The sequence below is a fragment of the Echiichthys vipera genome, assembly GCF_963691815.1.
Source record: "Echiichthys vipera genome assembly, chromosome: 10".
In the NCBI taxonomy this organism is placed as follows: Eukaryota; Metazoa; Chordata; class Actinopteri; order Perciformes; family Trachinidae; genus Echiichthys; species Echiichthys vipera.
The window spans coordinates 29,329,219-29,352,333 of NC_139835.1; the positions used below are offsets into that span (position 1 = coordinate 29,329,219).

The window sequence follows — 23,115 nt, forward strand, 5'->3', positions numbered from 1 at the left end:
CTTTAAACATATAATATTAATAACATTTATTAAAGCATGTCTGTTTGTTACTGAATGTTGAATCTGAAACAAATTTAATTTATTTTGAAAGTTTCTGTGTTTTATAGATAAATAATCTGGAGATTTTATGATGTTTTATCCATTAAAACGGCAGAAATTCAAATGGAAATGAATAAAGTTTCCTCCTCTTCTTCTCTGAACTGTTTGCTTGGTATTTTATTTTGAAAAGCAGCTGACCTCCAGCAGTGATGTCATCATCCCGTCCTCTAATGAGGCTCCGCAACAATAAAAGCATCACTCTACCTCCGTGTTGTTTTAACGCGAAACAAAGGGAAACGTGCGGCTCTGATGCAACGTTTCATCAGCGCTTCATCGTCACGGCGACGCCGTTAATGAGCCGATGATGTCACTCCGCAGCCTCCAAACATCACCGTCAACAAAACAATCAGACTGAGACACTGACACCACAGTGTGGAAATACTCAAAATATACCAAAAGTAACTCATTCATTTATTCATCTTCAGCCTCTTGTCCCTGTCGGGGTCACGGGGGGGCTGGAGCCGATCCCAGCTGACATCGGGCGTGAGGCGGGGTCCACCCTGGACAGGACGCCAGTCTATCACAGGACACATAGAGACAAACAGAGACAGACAACCATTCACACCTACGGGTGATTTAGAGTCATCAATGAACCGAACACCTGCACGTCTTTGGACTGTGGGAGGAAACCGGAGAACCCGGAGAAAACCCACGCAGACACGGGGAGAAGATGCAAACTCCACACAGAAGGGCCCCGGCCGGGATTCGAACCGGGAACCCTCTTGTTGTGAGGCGACAGTGCTAACCACCACCATATTGTTTTATAATTATTGATGCATTAATGTGTTTGTCACTTTGAAGGTGGAGCTTCCAAAGTAGCTTAAACTAAAAACTAAAAAGTCCTAAACTTAAGGCCCCTTCACATGATGCGCGGTAAAAAAAAAACGCTTTGCTCCGGCCGTTCCATTCATTTCCTATGGAGGAGGCGTTAGCGTCCAATGTAGAGGCGCGCACCGCTCAGATTTGCCTCTCTGCCGCTGCGCTCAAAGTTCAAATCCTTTGTTTCTGGTTCTTTGGGTCCTGACCCAGCTTTCATGACCACAGGTGAGGGTAGGAACCAGGACTGAGCGGTAGATCCAGAGCTTTGTCTTCCTCAGCTCTCTTTTAGTCACAACGGTGCGGTAGAGCGACTGCAGCTCCGCCCCCGCTGCTCCGATTCTCCGGCCAAACTCACGCTCCATCGTCCCCTCACTCGTGAACAAGATCCTGAGGTACTTGAACTCCTTCACTTGGGGTCAGGACTCGTTCCATACCTGGAGTAAGTAATCCACCCTTCCCTCTTAAATGTCTGACACTGACTAGAGTGACCCTCCGGGCTCCAGTGGCCCGCTGCGTCCTGTCTGACACATGTAGGCCCGTGGCTGATCGTTTGCGGTGGGCGGGGTGAGGCCAGAAGCAGAAAACCTTAATGAGGGAGAAAGCGTAGATGTGCTTCCATCCCCTTCTCTTTGCTTTTTATGTGAGAAAGCGACGTTAAAGGTTGTATATGGAGAATGAGCAGAACATCGCCACCTAGTGTCTCAAGATCGTCGTCGCAACAACAAAAAATAACTCCAGCAGTGGGGTTGCCAGGTTGGTCAGACCCGGCCCAGTAGCTCCAGGAGACCGGAGTCTGTTTGAGCCTGTTTGAACCCGTCCCCTCCAGAAAATCACAGCATCAAAACAAGGATTAGAGAAGTTTGACTGACAGTTAGCGTTAGCCGTTAGCGTTAGCCGTTCCAGCTAAGTGCAGATGAAAGTGATGTTAGCATCAAGGAGCAGCGTAGCCATGTGGGCGTGCGTTTGAATGGCGTTCCTCTCCTTTCTCTCAGTCCATGGAGTGAATGCTCGGCCTATAGTGACTCTGGTTGTTGCCCGTCTCCGCTCACTCAGCTGCTGGGGCAAATAACCATTTCACCCAGTGCCAGCCTACAGTAGCTGCACCCAACAACAGACAACCCTGGCAACCAGCAACGCCCAACGCTATTGGCTGCTACAATGTCAACAGAACGGCACAGAAAGTCATCGTCAAACCCGTCTGTTCCCCTCAAAAACGCCCCGCGGCTGTGTTATTCTTTCTTAAATACAGCTTTTAATGAATATTCTACGTATTCAACCTTTAAGAGGTTCTGCACACTTTAAAATGTTTAAATGTTGAGACTGTACGGTGATGAAACACGTCGATGTTGGTGTTTATTTTGACATTTCTCACCAAAATCTGCATTTTATGGGGGGAAAATGGCGTCAACGCCCCCTCCTACTGTTCTAAATCAGCCCTAACTCTGCAACTCCAATGCTGAGGTCGAGTCGACTGATTGGGACGTCTTTAATTCATCAAATTCAAAATGTTAACACCCTCTAATCTGAGGTGAGGAGCCGCCCTCTCTTTGCACACTTTGCTGCAGTGGGCGGAGTTAGACTCAGACCAGGGGGTGACGTTACATTTAAACAAAACGTTAATCAAAGTGTTTAAAACGTGCCTGGAGCGTCTGTGGCGTGTGAGCTGCTGCTGTACCTGTGGCTGGTGTTAGAGGGCGCTGCTGCTCTGGTCTCCTCCCGGTGCGTCTCCCAGGAAAGTGTGTTTCTGGTTTGAGTCCCTCAGCAGATTTAGTGTCCTGCAGCTGTCCTCTCTGTCGACACATGAGACCGGCCGACCAGCTGAGACGTTGCAAAACCCCCGAAACACAGAGACAGAAATGGACCGGCCGAGTAAATCAACCACCAGCAGCAGCAGCAGCAGTCACACCACCGACTCCTCACGCGGACCGTTTACTTATAAGACACAAAGCAGGTTAATAAACTCTGGATTTCTCCTGTAATCTGGACACAGACACGTATAAACCATGGTGAACAAGTTTATCTGTTACCATGGGAACAGATCAAAGGGGATTTAAACTTTAATTTCTAAATAATACAAATCTAAATGTTTCCTTCAGAGTGGAATCGAACCGTTTTAACTTAGAACGAAGCCGTCAGTCCTGCGCAACACGGCTCATTTGTCACAAAACTGCCTCAGTGACTCAGCAGTTTGTGCAAATGGCACAAATAAAAATGGCCGCTGCTCTGATCATCCTCCTCTTCTTCAGGCCCCCCGGGAACAAATTTGACGTAGTGGCCAAACGGTGGAATTGCAACCACCGTGTCCGTCCCCATTGACTTACACGGTGAAAGAGACGTCTGTAGATAAGTGGGTACATGTGGTCAAGATTTAATATTTGATCCGTTCAGTTCAACAACATAAACATGCAGGTGTTCGGTTCATTGATGACTCTAAGGGCGCACTCACACTGTCCTTCTGGCCGGGGCCAAAACCGTTTTTTCAGCTAAAGCCTAGTACCTTTAAGCAGTGTGAGTGCACCTGCTCCGCGCTCAACTGCGGCCAGCGGGCCGACCACGGCCCGCTTGAAAGAGGTGGGCTTTGGCGGAGCCATTTGCACGTGTACGAGCACGAGCACGAGCCCTACGGCAGTAGCGTTATGTCCGCCTGTTCGGACATGTAAATAGAAGGACGGACCATGCGCGGACATTTAACAACAACAACAATGGCGGTGAAAGGTTCACGTTGGTGTGATGTGGAGGTGGAGTGTTTACTGCAGATTTGGTCGATGAAAAGATTCAAAAACAGTCGACAAGACGCACAAAAACTCTGAGGTCTACGGAAAGCCACACACACGCGATCATTGCGTGTGACGTGTTACGGCGTGATGGCGTATGGACAGCAAGAAGTATTCGCCGAGGCCCTGGTAGTGTGAGTACAAACGGGGCTGGGGCGCGGGGGGAGAGGGAGGGGGGACAAGTACCTTAAAGTCCGGGTCGCGGTGCGGATGGACAGTGTGAGTACGCCCTTAATCACCCGTAGGTGTGAATGGTTGTCTGTCTCTGTTCGTCTCTATGTGTCCTGTGATAGACTGGCGTCCTGTCCAGGGTGGACCCCGCCTCACACCCGATGTCAGCTGGGATCAGCTCCAGCCCCCCGCGACCCCGACAGGGACAAGAGGCTGAAGATGAATGAATAAATGAATGAATGGTTCATCTGTGTTGCAATTGGGTTCACTCCACACCCGTTACACTTGGTGCCCTGTCATCAGTTTTGAAGACGCCTCTTTTAAAGTGTTGGTTGCAGTACCACGACTGGCCACCAGAAAACACAATGTCACCATATCATTCATTCATTCATTCATCTTCAACCTCTTGGTGCATACACATATAAAATATATGGAAAAAATAACAAAAACATTACTATACAAAACAAAAGTAACAGCGTGTGAAAAGAAAGAGAAATAAATAGAATTATTATAAATAAATCAATTATAAATAATAAATAATTTGAAAAATGAACAACAAATGTTTTAAAATGTGTTTATTTAATAAACTCTGGTGGATGATTTTGCTGCTGTGGCTGATCCTGGTCCTCCTCCCCCCTCTGACCCGACCCCCCCCCCCCCCCCTTCCCCTCGGTGGACAGAAATAACCTCGGGGGGGATTCAGGGTCCACACAAAGATGGCCGCCATGTGTCCAGACGCTGTTCTGATCCGGAGCAGGTGGAGGAGACATAAGTGACGGTATCACGTTCTCTCACGCCCCGTCTGCTGTAAACACACTTAAAACTTTATAATCTGCTTAAACAAACATTTAATTACAGTTATAAACACTTGGGTGGATGGATGGATGGATGGATGGACGGAAGGATGGATGAATGGACGGATGGATGGGTGGACAGATGGACGGATGGACGGGTGGACAGATGGATGAATGGACGGATGGATGGATGGACAAATGGACAGATGGATGGATGAGTGGACAAATGGACGGATGGATGGGCGGACGAATGGATGGACGGATGGATGGATGGACGGATGGATGGATGGATGGACGGATGGATGGGTGGACAGACGAAAAGAAAACTACTAAATCTATCTATCTATCTATCTATCTATCTATCTATCTATCCATCATCTATCCATCTATCTAGTCTACTCTATCGACCACACAGCGCAGGAGAAGTGCCGGATATTTCTTGCGTCTATTTACTTTATATCGAACCGGACACCGTATCCATAAGTGGTGCCTATTACTTCCAATGAGAACAGCTCGCTTGGCACACACCAAAGAAGCTTCCACCTTGTCGGTTTACTTCCCTGGTACGGGGCCCACTGAATACGCGCAGTAGAGTTTCTCCTGCTCGGCCTTAGACTTTAAAACAAAGCACTGACAGCGTAGTTAGTGAACCCAGAGTTTATTAAAAGAGTGTTTTAAAGACTTACCTAGTGGCCCCTGTACCAGCTCCTCTCATAGTAAAGTCCATTACAGTGGAAGGAGCCCATTGGTGCTTTGTTGTGTGTGTAGGGACTCTTCTCATGCTGCTGCAGAGGTTTGCTGTTATTTTATATCTATCTATCCATCTATTTATCCATCTATCTATCCATCCATCTATCCATCCATCCATTTATCTATCCATCCATCTATCCATTTATCCAACCATCTGTCTATCTCTCCGTCTGTCTATCTCTCCGTCTGTCTGTCTCTCCGTCTGTCTATCCATCTATCCATCTATCCATCCGTCTATCCATTTATCTGTCTGTCTTCTATCTATCCTACTCACCTTCCTTCCTTGCTTCCACTTTGCTGCTGTAATCAGGAATTTTCCCCTTTTTGGGACTAATAAGGAATTATTATTAATTATATTATCTTATCTTTTATCTTTATAGTTTATTTTAAATGGACTTGAACCGGAGCAGCTGTACCGGTCGACTTAATCTCCCGAGTTCGGTCCTGAGAGGAGGGAGGGGGGGGGGGGGTGATGGATGATTGACAGCTGAGCGACTGTTACCAAAGCTTGTTACCAAACGACGAAGCAGCTGCAGGAAGTTCCCTCTGCGCCTTAAACAGACCGAGAGCGCTTTCATAAAAGCAGCAGAAGAAGAAGAAGGAGTGTAAACAGAGTGGGTTCCTGTGTTGTAACTGCAGGAGGGGGGGGGGGGGGGGGGCGGCGAGGGGGGGTGTTTGAGTGACAGGAACAGCCTCTGCCTCCTTTTGGTCAGCAGCTCTTTAAAGACTCTGCCTGTCGTCCCTTTAACGTTATTTAACGTCTTTAACTGATTCCACTGACGGATCAGACGAGTGCACGAGGACCTGCTGTCAAACCGTCCCCGATCAATAATCAGAGCTAATCAACGCTCTGACTGACTGACAGGGTGGAGGTTGCATAAATGGCCGCCATGTCCCATCATGCCCCCCTGAGGTTTCAGGGGGGCCGGCCAATGGGGAGCGTCTGTGCGGTGATGATGCAGGTTGTCCCCCCCGGTATAAAAACGTAAACCACCGTCTGGGCCCTCCTGAGCAGTTGAAGCATTCCCAGCCTCGCCTCGGGTGGAGGGATTGCAAGGAAGGGGAAACAAAACTACACTTTCACCGTGTAGTTTTGTTTTTATCAGGGGGGGGGGATTCGGAGGCTCAACTGTTCTCACCTTGGATTTTTCTGGGGGAAAAGCTTTTCTGGATAAGGAGACCGTTTCCTGTCTGAGTCCCTGGGCTTCGTCCCATCAGATCAAGGCACAACAAGTGAGTAGTGTCCCATCGAGGTGTGTGTGTGTTCGCGTGTGTGTTCGTTTAAGTGCGTTATGGGGACCCTGATCTTTATGTGCTTTTACGGGGACTTGGTTTCTTATTTTTGTTGTTCCTGTGGATTTTGACTGTGTCTGTGTGTGTTTGAGGGTGAGGGTGAGGCGGCCGCATGCAGGAGAGCCCAGAATAGCAGCTGATAGCATGAGAGCGGCCTGTCAGCTGGTCGATGGCTTTTTAAGGGAATCAGCGGCGGTGAGGCTTCAGCTGCAGTATGTGCACATGGAGCTGTCAATCAAACTGCAAGGGGTCAGGGTATTTCTGGCCACTGCCATATCTGTCAGTCGGACCCCGTCTGCAAATAGAGTTTATTCACTTTGTTCCAACACGTCTGTGAGTCGAGCTGCAACGACTCAATTAGTTTTATTGTCAGTTATTTTCTCATTTAAGGGTTAATTTCTTTAATGCACGAGATTTTGGGGTATTTTCTGTCACACTGGCAGAAAGAAACATTTATTTTACAACAGTAAAGTATCAGATAATGCATTGTTGGCATATTTAAACATAACATTTCAGAAAACTTCATATACAAAAAGTCTTTGTCTCAGTTTAATCATCATATATATTCTGTTTTTTACCGTATTCACCTGTAAACTTGAATCCGTCCCTTTTTTTTAACTCACTGAGACAGAAATCTCCACTTCAGCAGCTCTTAACACACCCCAAACTTCCTTTTCTATCTGTATTATGCAGGTTTTTACAGAGAAGTGTGTTCATATGTCACTCAGAACCTGATTTTTTTGACATTTAATTCATAAAAACATGATGAATTAACTTTATTTTCAAGTTAAGTCAAATTAATTATGAAGCACATTTCATACGACACGCCTGAACTCTATGTGCTTCAAGAAATTAAAACAAAGACACATTGTATAACATAAAACAGCAAATAGGGTTAAAATAATTAAACATAAACATTAAAACAAACATTTAGGACATTATACAATCATGCAAGAATGTTTTATTATCATTTAAAAAGGAGATAATAATAATAATGATAATAGAAAATCTTAAAGCGAACAAACAGGACAGAAATTAAACATAAACATAATTAAAAGCTTTTTAGTTTACTTTTAAAAGGAGACAAGACAAAGTTTGTTCATTTATCATTCAAATCCTGATTTTTACAACATTTAATTCATAAAAACATGATGAATTGATGATTTTTACAACATTTAATTCATAAAAACATGATGAATTGATGATTTTTACAACATTTAATTCATAAAAACATGATGAATTGATGATTTTTACAACATTTAATTCATAAAAACATGATGAATTGATGATTTTTTTAAGTCAAGTCAAGTTTATTCATACAGCACATTTCATACCACAACCGTGAACTCAATGTGCATACATACATATATACATACATTGTATAACATAAAATAGCATATAGGATAAAAATCGCTCCTTTTTCTAAATTTAGGCACAAATTTGTGCTTTTTATTGTGTTGATTTGACGTCTCACTACAAAGTTGTGTTTATTGATTATTGATGATCAGAGTGATAAATGTGATATTTAAAGCTTTACAGCAGCAGAAAGGGTAATATGCAAAAAGTAACAATAAATGAGTCATAAGTGAAAGAAAATACAATAAATATAATTAATGTTACTATAAAAGGTGAAAAATAACCGTCCTAACAAGACGTTCAAAGGCCTCAAACAATGCAAGTTATAACAATAAATGAATAATAATTTAATATAATTTAATATAATATAATATAATATAATATGATTTAATATAATTTAATGTTACTTTCAGCTCAAATCAGCTTAAATAACTGTGCTAACGAGACATTCAAAGACCTCAAACAATAAAATAAATCACCAATACTCCACTTGATTATTATTAATTATTACTTTTGTTGTTAACTAAAGACTATTTTTGTTTTCTGCAGTATTTGTGAACTTTATGGAGTTTAATTTAATCTATTATACAGTAAATATAAATATATTTTTATTTCAGGGAGGTCAGATGAACACAGACTGCTGTTTTTTGCTGGTTGCTGCTTCATTTATATTTATTTTTAATATATTGTGATGTTTGTAAGTAAATATAGTGAATTATTTATGATTTTATGCTGAGATTTTATATTTTCTTCTGTTACAGAAGCTGATGATGAGTTTGTTTGTTTGTTTCTGTGAAATGAGGTTATGAACAAAAATATATCAGCATGTAAACGAAGATAAAAAAGTGGATTTATAGGAAACGTATGATGTGATTTATGTTATAATTTCATTATATTCTGTTTTAGTTCACACGTCAGTAAAGTGACTTATTTATAAATGTGAGAAATGTGAGAAAAACAAAAAACTTAACTTTTTAATCCATTTTTAATGCAAAATAAATCAACATAAATACAAAACCACTGTGTGAATACTAGGAAAAATAATTAAAAACTCACTTTTAACAAACAACCTTTAATAAAATATAAAAAGTAAACATGTTAATATGTTGGAACAATGATTTTAAAAGGTTTTTACGTCCAAACAGTTTAAAATAAAACAAAGTTCTTCACGTAAATTCAAAGAAATAATCTGAATAATTTACTTATTGAATTAAATTCAATTTTATTTATAGTGCCAAATCATAACAAAAGTATTGACTTAACACTTTTATATAATTTAAAACAGCAGCTGAGGATAAATGATGATAATAATAATAATAACAATAATTAATGATTATTATTGATTAAATTTGAATAATTCTGCTCTAAAATCAGTTTAAACTTTAATATAAAGGCGTTTTTTATCCAAAGTTTTATTTTTAACACAGATTTTTCTTCTTTCCTCGTGTTTTTACTTATTTTTGTCTCTTTTCTGATCATAATGTTGCTTTTTATGGAAATATATTTATATTTATTGATGTTTCAACATTTAGCAAAAAGCTCTTAAATAACTTTTAATGCAAAATAAATCTACATAAATGTGAATATTAGGAATAATAATAAAAACTCACTTTTAACAAACAACCTTTAATAATATATAAAAAGTAAACATGTAAATATGTTGGAACAATGATTTAAAAAGGTTTTTAAGTTTAAATCAAAACAAAGTTCTTCACAAATTCAAAGAAATAATCAGAATAATTAACTGATTCAATTCAATTTTATTTATAGTGCCAAATCATAAGAAAAGTATTGACTTAACACTTTTATATAATTTAAAACAGCAGCTGAGGATAAAGGATAATAATAATAATAATAATAATTAATGATTATTATTGATTAAATTTGAATAATTCTGCTCATAAATCAGTTTAAACTTTAATATAAAGGCGTTTTTTATCCAAAGTTTTATTTTTAACGCAGATTTTTCTTCTTTCCTCGTGTTTTTACTTATTTTTGTCTCTTTTCTGATCATGATTTTGCTTTTTAATATATTTATACTTATAAATTATTCTATGTACTTATTGCTGTTGTTTCAACATTTAGCAAAAAGCTTGAAATGTTTTAGTTTCATCACAAATCAAACAAACTAAGAATAATAATAAACTTTATTGATGTCACACCTTTCACACAGAAACAGATCAAAAGCATAAATATTAAAACAGGAAGCAAAAAAACAAAACAATAATAAAGTAAAAGTTGTTGTTTAGGGTTAGTGCATTTAAGAATATTTAACTAACTTAAATGAAAAGTTTTTAATTTAGCGTGAGCTCGCAGTAAAGTGTTTATTCTGCACTTTTCTGGACTCTCATCGTGTTTTAGATGAAACTCACTCTGAAGCTGGGCACTGCCGAGGTGCTGCTGAGCAAGGCACCGAACCCCCAACTGCTCGGGTGCCGGTCACTGGCAGACCCAGTGACCTGTGTGTGTGTTCTCCTTCTTCTCCTTCTTCTTCTTCTTCTTCTCCTTCTTCTTCTTCTTCTCCTTCTTCCTATTCCTTCTTCTCCTCCTCCTTCTTCTCCTTCTTCTCCTTCTCCTTCTTCTCCTTCTTCTCCTCCTTCTCCTTCTTCTCCTCCTTCTCCTCCTTCTTCTCCTCCTTCTCCTTCTCCTCCTTCTTCTTCTCCTTCTTCTCCTTCTCCTTCTTCTCCTTCTTCTCCTCCTTCTCCTTCTTCTCCTCCTTCTCCTCCTTCTTCTCCTCCTTCTTCTCCTTCTTCTCCTCCTTCTCCTTCTTCTTCTCCTCCTTCTCCTCCTTCTTCTCCTCCTTCTTCTCCTTCTTCTCCTCCTTCTTCTTCTTCTTCTTCCTATTCCTCCTCCTTCTTCTTCTTCTTCCTCCTCCTTCTCCTTCTCCTTCTCCTTCTCCTCCTTCTTCTTCTCCTTCTCCTTCTTCTTCTTCTTCCTCCTCCTTCTTCTTCTTCTCCTCCTCCTTCTCCTCCTTCTTCTTCCTCTTCTCCTCCTTCTCCTCCTTCTTCTTCCTCTTCTTCTTCTTCTAAAATGATGCAGTTTAAATCCTCCCTGTGGGGACTCGAACACACGGCCTGTCCTCCAGCTGCTGCCGTCCGTCGGCATCGTCCCTCCTGATATTTATAGCTGCGGTCTCATTTTTCACACACTCAGCACATTTTCACCATCAGCTGCTGATAAAAGTGCTCATTCATGGAAAACCAGACAATATCAACAGCATCGTCTCATTATAATAATATACATAATTATAATTATTAATATTATTAATGTTATTTACAGCACTCTCCCTGTTCCTGACCTTTTTGAAACGTCGTGTTTGTTCAGCTACGACACGACTGATAAAGTTTATTCAGCGCTTTTGGACAAATATTCACTTTTAAATCATATTCTTGTGTTTACTGTTATAATTGAATTATATTTATGTTCTGTTGTTCGTCCAATCACACGTCAGTAAAGTAACTTTATTTATAAATGTCGAAGTTTTACAGAGAAAACACTTTAAATAGAGTTTGAATTCAAATGAAATATCACTTTAAATTATAGTGATATTAAGAATTGAAGCTTAAAATCTTAAGTATTAACCGAACAGTTTAAAATAAAACAAAGTTCTTTACATAAATCCAAAGAAATAATCTGAATAATTAACTTATTGAATTAACACTTTGATCTAATTTGTATAATTTGAAACAGCAGCTGAGGATAAATGATAATAATAACGATAATTAATGATTATTATTGATTAAATTTGAATCATTCTGCTCAAAAATCAGTTTACACTTTAATATAAAGGCGTTTTAAAATGCTTCAACATCCAAACCAGCCTCACATTGTATTTCTACAGTGATCAAATAAGACACAACACTTTTTATGCTTTTTTAGTAATGTACGTATTTTGGAAATTTGGTATTTGCAGGAAAAAAAAAAATTTTTTGTCAATAGCTTGTCTTATTTTGAAAGGGTGTTACATCACGATTGCGGGATTGGCTGGTTAGAATGTAAACAATAGACCGTATAATTATGATAATAAAGACATTAATAAACATTCCTGTAAATGTGCCGGTTTAGCACCTTCGTCCCTGTGCAGGTGTTAATGATATTAATATATATGATATTATTTCCCACTCTCATAACAAAACTACCAAATATTCACTCATTTTCACTTTTCTAACCCGTTTAAATCTCGTTTATTTACACAAAAAAACAGTAAAAGCTCACAGAAGTTCTTTTCTCAATGGCAATAATTTAGATTTTGTCACGTTTTTGTCCTGACTGAAAAATAAAACACCTTTGTCTGCGTCGACACAGGCAAAATTAATGAAAAATGTAAAATTAAAGATGCAAAAATGCCCCTAGTGATGCACAAGAGATGGATAACATCAAGTCTGACCCTTAAATGCTTTATAAACGACATTTTCTGGAACATTTCTGCTCGATCGTCAGGATTTAACTGTCATTAAACTGATAGTTTGTGTTTTGAATTCTGCTTTGATCACGTTTGCAGTTAGATTAAAACTACCTGCTTACAGGAACATTTGCTTTTGTCTTTGTTGTCGTTGTTCTGCTGAATTGAAACTGTCAGATATTGAGCGTAACAGTCGTGAGCACTCAGGTTCTGCTGCTGTTCGTCACAGTCGGTCATCTGAGCTGTGACACTTGGTCTATTTCTGTAGTAAGGAATTATGGGAAGCTGGCGTGCACTTGAACGCATCGCCTCTGTGATACTTATATGACTTTATATCATCACTACATCACTTTATATCACTTTATATCATCACTGCATCACTTTATATCCCTTTATATCAATTTTTATCTTCACTACATCACTTTATATCACTTTATATCATCACTGCGTCACTTTATATCCCTTTATATCATCACTGCATCACTTTATATCCCTTTATATCCCTTTATATCACTTTATATCATCACTATATCTGAGCTGTGACACTTGGTCTATTTCTGTAGTGAGGAATTATGGGAAGCTGGTGTGCACTTGAACGCATCGCCTCTGAGATACGTTGTTGTGCCGTATTCAGCTCCCCTGCTGTGAAATGCACCCCCTCGCATTACAGGTGGTATCCTGGATCAGAAGGCTGTTGTTTGTTTCCACCTATAGGAGTAGTTTATACACAGGTAACCACATTAAAAACACACTTTTGAACCTGTGAATTGCAAGAAAAGCTGGGATTATATTTAGGAAGTCAAGTCAAATACATTCAACAAGCTCCAAAGATCCATTTAATTCATTTTGTAATTACGTTGTTTTTATGTTCGCTATTATCAAAGTTTGTGATTTTAAACTCTTTAAGATAGTTTCAAGACTGTAAGTAACCAATGTTCTGACCGTAACCGTGGGTTACCTGTATATAAACTGCTCCTATAGGTGGAAACAACCGCCTTCTAGACCAGAATATCACCTATAATGCGAGGGGGTGCGTTTCACGGCAGGGGTGCTGAATACGGCACAACACCGGAGCTGAACTCAGACTATAGACTCAGACTTTAAGCTGCTGATGAAATATGGAAAAAACGTTGTTTCTGTTTGTCCGCAGGGTGCCGACCAACATGTCTACACAGGCGCCGACGTTCACGCAGCCGCTCCAGAGCGTCGTGGCACTAGAGGGTAGTGCCGCGACGTTCGAGGCTCAAGTTAGTGGTAAGTGAAATTAAGTTCATTCTTCTGAAACTAAAACTGTCTTGTGTTGTTTCACCTGTCAGAGGAATAAATAAAAATTCATAAAACCAAACTGATCATCATCAGTTCACATGCTCTGTGTCCTGGAGGTCCAGTGTTTGTTCCTCTGACAGCAGACTGGTCTGGTTCTTCTTTGCCCTGCAGGTTCTCCAGTTCCTGAGGTGAGCTGGTTCCGTGATGGCCAGGTTCTTTCAGCCGCCGCTTTGCCCGGCGTTCAGATCTCGTTCAGCGATGGCCGCGCTGTTCTGAGGATCCCCGCTGTGACCGCCGCACACAGTGGAAGATTTTCTGTCAGAGCCACCAATGGCGCTGGACAAGCCACAAGCACCGCCGAACTCCTCGTTACAGGTGAGACACGTAAAACAACCATAAAGAAACTCAAAACAACAAAAAGAGACGCAAAACAACCACAAAGTGACATAAAACAACCACAAAGAGACGTTAATCGGCCTCAAAGTGAGGCAAACCAACCACAAAGAGACACAAACTGACCACAAAGACACGTAAAACAACTACAAAGAGACACAAACTGACCACAAAGACACGTAAAACAACTACAAAGAGACACAAACTGACCACAAAGACACGTAAAACAACTACAAAGAGACACAAACTGACCACAAAGGGACGTCAAACAACAACATAGAGACACAAACTGACCTCAAAGACACGTAAAACAACAACAAAGAGACACAAACTGACCACAAAGACACGTAAAACAACAACAAAGAGACACAAACTGACCACAAAGACACGTAAAACAACAACGTAGAGACACAAACTGACCACAAAGACACGTAAAACAACAACGTAGAGACACAAACTGACCACAAAAAACTCAAAACGACAATAAAGAACCTCAAAAAGTCAAAAAGAGACGTAAAACAGCCACAAAGAGACACAAACTGACCACAAAGTGACATAAAACAACCACATTAATGTGGAAAAAAGCAACTCAAATATCGAAGTCAGACTTCTGGCATGTGTACGGAGAAAAGTGGGAACATAGTGAAACAATAAGATCCTCTAGCTGGGCAGAGACTGAAGGTCATGCAAATTTAGGGGAAATAGAGCAGCATGTCATCAGCGTAGAAACAATGTGACGTTATATTTTTGCAAGACCTGACCCTAGTGGAAGTGAATGTAATGAGATTAAAATGGGGCCTAAGATGGAGCCTTGGGGAACACCGCAGGAGACAGTTATGGTCCGACTCAGTACTGTGATGCATCCTGACACCTGACTGCAATTCGTTCAAAATGTTGTTGTAATCTAAACCTTCAATCCGATCTGTTTAAGTCTATTAAGTGTATTTTTGACCTGTCCCAATCCTATTGTTCATAGTTATATTCCTATTTTAACCTTATTTAATGTTTAGCTAAGCAACTACAGTATTCTAGGGGTGATCAAATCGTCGATTCACCACTTTTTTCCACACTAAAATATCTCAGCAAGTACTTTAGAGCTTACAAAGTACACATTCATTAAAAGTATTGTTCCAGTATGTGAGTACTGGTTGATATCTGGGACTAGACAGCATCTATTAAAGCCAGATTTTAAGCTTCAGCTTAAATCAATATCAATAATCTTCCCCTCCAGCTGAGACGGCGCCTCCAAACTTCATTCAGAGACTGCAGAGCTCCTCCGTGACGCAGGGCAGCCAGGTGAGGCTGGACGTCCGAGTCTCGGGCATCCCGACGCCTGTGGTGAAGTTCTACAGAGAGGGAGCCGAGATCCAGAGCTCAGCCGACTTCAGGATCCTCCAGGAGGGAGACCTGTACAGTCTGCTGATCGCCGAAGCTTTCCCAGAGGATTCTGGGACATATTCTGTGACCGCAACCAACAGCAGTGGACGCGCCACCTCCACCTCTGAACTGCTGGTTCAGGGTAAGGACCTTTAAACTGTTTTCATCTCTGAGCATCGGTCATGTTAGCTCTAGACTAGCTATGGTATGATGGATGGTTAAAGTTAGGAATTTACCTTGGTTGGTTAAGTTGAAGATGAAGAAGGAAGCAAGTCTTGCAAGAGTTTTTGAGACACGACCCTGAACATCCAGTATGAATAGGGGTCTAGGGAGTGTTTATGTCATGAACGGTACGGGTAAAACACAAATTAGATCTCCACACTGGCCTGGGAACGCCTCAGGATCCCCCAGTTAGAGCTGGTTAATGTGGCCCGGGAAAGGGAAATTTGGGGTCCCCTGCTAAAGCTGCTGCCCCCGAGACCCGACCCTGGATAAGAGGCTGAAGATGAGATGAGATGAGATAATGACATAATGATGTTGCAATGATTAATTCAGAGTCTGGTTCATTTAACACCAAACTAAATGTGTGTGTCATCAGGTGAAGAAGCCGTTCCAGCAAAGAAAACCAAGACAGTCATTTCATCCTCTCAGATTTCACAGTCTCGTCAGACAAGAGTGGAAAAGGTACAAATATAATTCAACCTTCATCTAATTAAGGATCTTTTGTTATGGTTCAGTCTCTCCTCATCATCTCCTCTCTCCCCGTGGTCCGTCCTCAGAGGATGGAGGCCAGTTTCCAGGCCACCGCCATGATGGAGATGCAAGTGGAGGGCGCCGAGCTGCTGGCTCACAAGACTCCGCCCAGAGTTCCTCCCAAACCCTTGTCCAAGTCCCCATCTCAGCCCTCGCTGGTCGCCAAGGTGGCCGGAGGACGCCAACAGTCGCCGTCACCTGTCAGACACGTGAAAACGCCCACACCTGTCAGGTGGGTGGAGCCTTTAGTTGCACTTTTGTTTGAGATGTAACAGTTCAAGTTTTAGTGGAAGTGTCAGTGAGCGGGGTGGTGATGTTATAGGAGGTTGGCCCTACAGGCCCGTAACATGACCTTCCTCCCCCGTCTCCAGGCCTGCTTCTCCCACTTCAAGACTCTCAGTTTCCCCCATCAGGCCAGTCAAGTCCCCCCTCACCACACGGAAGATGGCTGCCGTCGGCGCAGATGTCCTGCCGCCCTGGAAGCAGGGAGACTTTGTGACCGAGGCCAGCTACACCATGACCAGCATGGCCAGCAGCACTGTCACCCAGATGGGCCAGGAGCAGCGCTGGGAGCAGCAGGTCACCGGCGTAGAGGTAAGGGAGCGCCTTCTTAGGGTCAGGAGTGCTAAATACTGCCATCTGGTGGTCAACAAGTCAGGGGAGCAATTTGAGAAACCTAAAGGATGGACAATGTTTATCAGGTGATTAAAAAGTTACCATTTTACACCCAAATTTGGATGTTTTTGGCCTTCAGTATCGTCTCGACCCCTTTGTCGTTCTTGATTTGTGTCATTTTCTCCTCCATTTGTACAAGTCTCTTAAATACTTTGCTCTTTTTTGGCACCTTTTGATTTGGTTATTAGCCTCAAATTGTCGAGTCAGAATCATCCGAAGCGCCCGATGACACAAGTTTTACTCAGAGCGATGAGGGATGGGACGACGCCATGAGCCCCGAGGAATTGACTTATGACGTCCGTCGTTCGGACATAAACTCATGTGGTGACGCAAGCCACGGAGGTATCTGTAAAACTTTTGACAAACGAGACGTGGCGTCCTCGTTCGAAGAAGAGCAAGAGTCCGATAACGCATTTGGAAGTCGTGTGGACACACCAACGGACAACGTGAGCAATGAAGACACGACGGGGGAGATGTGTTTCAGTCCGTCGTACATCTGCGAAGATCTCTCCTCTGTCTTTAACCACAAAGACTTACCGCCTGTTCCCAATGGGGATTCATCCGAAGATACGTTCAGATTTCATAATAACCGTGACGTCTCCAATGAAGAAAGTCCTTCAGGTGTTAATAACAAAGAGCAGCGTTACTGTGATCTTAACCAAGATGGCCGCCCGTCCGTACAGCAGCCAGAGGAGCAGGTAGCTCTTCATCCGTCACGAGTGAACACGTCACAGTTGCCGTGTCGTCTTTTTTGGGCACTTTCACCTCTTTTTTGAGTTTGGTTTCACTTTTCCGCACCTTTTTACTTCACTTCATGTTGCTCTTTATGAACTTTCAGTTGATTTCAGTGTTGAATTTCTTGCATGTCAAACAGATGAGCATGTCTTCAACATATAAATGTTTGTGAGTGCATTTACATGAACACTAGTATCCTGTCTATGATGTTTCCAGATTTCTGTGCTGTATGTGTAGATTTACTCATTCAGTGGTGATTTGTGACAAGTTTTGGTGTCTTTTACAGAGGCAGGCAGGTGTCAAGAGGCAAAATGTTTAATTGAATTAGTAATTCATACCCTAAAGACTATTTCCAAACACAAAATTGTCTTTATCCGGATGGAACATACATTTGTATTAGTTTAAGGGAACTAAAATGAGATATTCAGATATCCCTTGTCCACCTGCCTGTCTCTGTACCTGTCCTGCCATGGATATCCTGAGATCTGTGTGCTGCTGGTTGTGTCTTCAGGCTGAGGGAGGGAAAAAAGTGGCAGTGGCCACAGTGGTGGCCGCCGTTGACCTTGCTCGTGTCCGTCAGCCTGTGCATGTCGAGGGCGGTGGAGCTGAAGAGGAGGCTGAGGCTGTAGAGGCAGAGTTAAGGCAGCAGGCATCTGCCGCCGCCATGTCTGCTGATCAACAGTATCGCGCTGGCTGGACAACAACTACAACAGCAACAACAGCAGCGCAGGCTGGTCAAATGCTTTCGACTGCTCAAGAGGTTACAGCTGAATCGACCATGCTGCTGCCTCAGGTTAGCGAGGCATCCAGAGCTACAACAAAATTACCAAGAGATTTGACCGTATCATATAACTCAAGAGGAGCCTGTTTTGTGCTGCACTGGCAAACAAATTCTCCGGTTTGCGGACGATTCCAAAAAACATCAATCCCAATATCCTCAAAGCAATTTCAGTCAAGGGATGAAAGGGCAGCATTGTAAATTGGAGATAAGTGGTGTCTCAGACGGGGGAGGTCTTTCATCCCTTCCCAGGAGATTCAACAATCTAACCTCAAAGAACAACTGTTCACACATGGCCTCCTGTGACCCCAACGACTTCGGTTCAGACTCAATAGAGCACTAACAAAGTCGAAACCAACTTCCCACCAACGACTGTCACTCTAACGGCGGTCGTTGGCCCTTGGAGCACAAAAGGGTTCCAGTGACATCATCGGCCTTGTGAGAGGTTAAATACCTGGATCTCCACACCAGCTAGTTGGTCCAGTCCCAGCCTGGTCCTGGTCATGGTCATGGTCCTGGTCCTGGTCCTGGTCCTGGTCCTGGTCCTGGTCCAGTCCCAGCCTGGTCAGATGCGTACTTGAACTGATAAAGCCTCTTGGATGAGAGGTGAAACGTCTTCCTAGACAAATAACCAAGTCCAGTTGCTTTTGACTGAAATTGCTTTGGGGATAACGACGACCTGGACGAATGAGAACATTCACAGGCTCATCAATCCCAACAGTTCTATTATATATATATATATATATATATATATATATATATATATATATATATATATATAGTTATCCATTTAAGTCTTCGATTTACTGTCCCTTTTTGGTCCATTTTGGATAAAGTTTGCACAGGCTTTATAATATTAATTCTGTATTTGATCACAACTGTGGAAGGAATCCCTATTTTCAGAATAATAGTGGACTCCCTGGTGTACACATATAAATAATAACCGAATGTAAAGACGATAACGACTCCCAAGTCTCCTCGATGATAGACTCACATAAAATAAAATAATAAAATAAAATGACAACATTATTTGCCAGAGCTTTAAGATTATCATGGTCAATCTAAAAGGACAAATCTCTTGATAACATCACATTATTTAGTACAGTATTGTTCCAAACATTTACATAAATACTGTATATATTGTGCAGCTCATAAAATCTTCTTGAGGTTGTAACGCTCCTGTGAACTCTGTTGGTTACTCCAGATTCAGGGAGCGACAGAAATCTCCTCCCGTGTGGACACTGGTCTCGCCCCGTCCCCAGTTCCACATTTCACAGTTTCTAAAGTTTCTGTCCCAAAACACGCGTCTAGCTCTGAGGTAAGAAAGGCAACATCAGGCAAGCAGTAGCTATCTGCTAACATAATCTGCGTGGAAAGAATGAAATTTTACATAAGAGAAAACATGTGGACTGAGAAAGAACAACCTGACCCTTCACTAAGCCCACTCCCTTAATGACATTTGCTGACCTGTCAGTCTTTGTGTTCTCACTTTGAGTCTTTGCTATAACTATTATACCTGTACAGTAGCTAGCTAGCCTATTAGCTGATGCTAACTCCCAAGTTGTTAAAGAGCTTGATGTCCAGATAAATTGTAGTTTTCAGGTGAACAATTTTGTACAAGAACTTCTCAAAAGGAGTCTTGAACTTGTACTCGATGGCTACATACTTTATTATGCTAACTAACTGAGCCTAATGTTAAATGTTACCAGGTAACAAGTCTTCATTATTTCTGTTCTTGTATTACAGTGTAGAATAGTTTGCCTCTAGTTTAGTATTAAAACTCAAATTGATTGAAAAATGTATTGAGTTTGGCAAACTTAATGCTACCTTGAATTTGGATGGGGTTACCGGAGTGTACATTCCCCTGACAAAGCTGCTAATGTTAGCTTAAAATCTAATAGCATCCAGAACCGAGTCCTACACAGTGGATGTTTCATTCCTCAACAGGGAGTTTTTCTTTTTAATGTAACCTGTAACCCCACATAAACATATAATTAGATGATGATATGCTAACTCTCAGCCTTGGACATAATACCTGGTTACTACTGTCCATAGTTAGCTAGTTAGCTGGACGATGTTAGCAGCTTAGGATCAGTAGTACAGAGAGACATCAACTGCATATACACTGCTGAAACATGAAGAAATCCCAACACTAGTAACTGTTGCTAACCTATGGACTGTTGCCGTTTAGGGAAGAGGATTAGCGAACGCTCATTCGGTTATTACTGCTTGCCTGAAATGCAAACTTGCTATGAACTGTAGTGACAAAATAATGTCTATAAAATAACAACAATGAATCCGCCATTAACCTTGTTTTCCTTCACCCCTTAATCTATAATCCACGCTCCAGAACCCACTTATTAATCCATCTTTATTTAAAATTCCCTGTTTTTACCCTGCTGTAGCTTTAATAAAACTAATGTTCTGTAGATCCCTCCCTGTGCTGTGGTTAACTCAAAGTTTTAAAACAAACCAACATATTTTACTGATGATGGTGTACCTGTTCCTCCTCTTTGGGTCGGTCAGGTGTCCATCGCCGGCTCGGCTATCGCCTCTCTGCAGAAAGAGTTATCTTCAACCTCTGTCACCGCTAGAAAGATCATCAAGCCCGTCAAGTCTCCCAGTCCGTCTCGTACAATGGCAGTGACAAGAGAGACAATGGAGCCAACCCCTCCACCGTTCAAAGACTTCACTCAGAAACATCAAACTCATTTTGCCACTGACATACAGACAGGGGTGGTGGTCTCGGGGGGCATGGAGAGAGTATATGAGGACTGGGGAGCCCAGGTTTGTAATCTAAAGTAGTGGGCCGGATATGAACAGGACAAGAAAACCTGATGAGAGTAAAAGGTCAGATAAGTTCTACTGTCCAAACCGGCAATACAGAATCGATGTCTTTGTTCTGCCACGACTTCCAGAGCAACATCTAGGCCAGAAAATGACATTTATGTATATTGATGATCCCTTGTATTAGTGATATGTGCCATAAACTTGCAAATAATCAACTTTTAATGTAAGAAATATCAAATCTAAGGTGTATAATGCCCCAAAACTCTCGGCTAAAGATGAAATAAAAAATTAAAAATGTTGTGTTTTCGTATTGTGGCATATTAAGAGCAATTACAACCATTAGAGGCTACTCCTCGACCTCAGGGTCTAGTTTTCTTGAAGTCAGGTTTTCTTGATCTGTGTGAAAGTCCAAGATTGAATATCCCTCTAACAAAAACTTTAACATGCTCAACGATGCTATTGACAACATCATTCTCACCTCTTGAGCCCACCCAGCCTCCCCTCCATCTTTCTGTGTGTGTCATCTTCATATGTTGCTTCTGAACAGCAAGTTAAACATCATTGTGTGTTTTGCAATGTTTCTAGAAGTAGATGCATTTTTTTGTTAAATTAGTGTGCTAACAAATCTGTGACTATATGACAGGTGGTGGAGGCAGCAGCCGTAGCTTCTGTAGGCGGCGGCGCCGTGATCCCCGCCACACTGGTGTCCGTAAGTGGCTTAGCTCTCCACATAACCGATATATTCATGCCCCTGTGAGAACACAACATTTTCTAAAAGTGGTATTTTGTCTTCAGGGCTTGAAGAACACAAATGTGACGGAGGGAGAGTCGGTGACCCTGGAGTGCCAGATCAGTGGTCACCCCACACCTGTCATCATGTGGTTCAGAGAGGACTACAAGATTGAGAGCTCCATTGATTTCCAGATCACCTATGAAAATGGATTTGCCCAGCTGGTGATTCGTGAGGCGTTCGCTGAAGATAGCGGACGTTTCACCTGCACCGCCACAAACGAGGCGGGAACCGTCAGCACCTCCTGCTACCTGCTTGTCCAGGGTCAGTACAAACGGTAGAACAGGAGGTTTTGCATCAAATCCCTCGGATAAGACAGTTTAAATGTCCCTCCCAATATACAATAACCTTTGGGGTTCCATTTTGCGTTTTCCCATATTCTATTGTGGGTTCTCACACGTTGTATATTTCACTAAATCTTTCGAGTCCGATACGATGCCGTCTTCTTGTGACTAACCCTGTCTTTCTCCTCCAGTGTCCGAGGACATCGAGAGCAGAGAGGAGGCCGCTGTCGTCACAGAACATGTTGAAACTGCTATGAAACTGTAAGTCGATGAAGCTCCTTTGAAGTTTGCAAGATAAATGAACATGTCGCAGATTTATAATAAACAGTCGAACCGCTCAACATTAACCCAAAAAAGTCGATACAGCTCAACCCTGGTAATCCTAAAACTAAATTTGTATTTTCAGAGTAACCGAAGAATCTAAAGAGGAAACCATGTCTCAGGTGAGCGCAGCCGAGTCAGATACTGCGGCCGCCGCTCCCTTCTTTATCAAGAAGCCAACTGTCCAGAAGCTGGTGGAAGGAGGAAGTGTCATTTTTGAATGCCAGGTTGGGGGAAGCCCCAAACCACACATCATCTGGAAGAAGAGCGGGGTACCGCTCACTACCGGATACAGGTACGTATTATCTTTTTTTTAAAGTTTCAAATTCAGTATGATGAAGTATGTAGATTATTTACTTTTATTGGATGTATTAATGATTATATAAATTAGCCACTATGAACCCAACATGGTCTGTCATTACAAAGTTATTACAAACCCACAGAACATTATTTAAATTCAAAACTCTGGTGGAAACCTTTACGATGTGTCTGGCA

At 41.8% G+C, this 23,115-nt stretch overlaps 1 protein-coding gene across 24 annotated transcripts in view; it reads left to right on the top strand.

Annotated features, from left to right (window-relative positions):
- The first annotated feature begins 6,435 nt into the window (after positions 1-6,435).
- ttn.1 (titin, tandem duplicate 1) overlaps positions 6,436-23,115 on the top strand; it is a 188,754-nt gene continuing 172,074 nt past the window's right edge. For 16 of the 24 annotated variants that reach the window (XM_083921679.1, XM_083921699.1, XM_083921701.1 and 13 more), the window contains exons 1-14: positions 6,436-6,640; positions 13,609-13,712; positions 13,896-14,099; positions 15,349-15,636; positions 16,093-16,178; positions 16,274-16,479; positions 16,619-16,841; positions 18,169-18,450; positions 19,640-19,753; positions 20,962-21,222; positions 21,869-21,934; positions 22,021-22,279; positions 22,491-22,560; positions 22,706-22,915. In XM_083921679.1, the coding sequence (XP_083777805.1) occupies positions 13,622-13,712; positions 13,896-14,099; positions 15,349-15,636; positions 16,093-16,178; positions 16,274-16,479; positions 16,619-16,841; positions 18,169-18,450; positions 19,640-19,753; positions 20,962-21,222; positions 21,869-21,934; positions 22,021-22,279; positions 22,491-22,560; positions 22,706-22,915 (2,360 nt within the window). In that variant the 5' untranslated portion in view covers positions 6,436-6,640; positions 13,609-13,621. The remainder of the gene's footprint in view (positions 6,641-13,608; positions 13,713-13,895; positions 14,100-15,348; positions 15,637-16,092; positions 16,179-16,273; positions 16,480-16,618; positions 16,842-18,168; positions 18,451-19,639; positions 19,754-20,961; positions 21,223-21,868; positions 21,935-22,020; positions 22,280-22,490; positions 22,561-22,705; positions 22,916-23,115) is intronic. The other 8 variants (XM_083921696.1, XM_083921689.1, XM_083921697.1 and 5 more) reach the window with 4 other exon arrangements.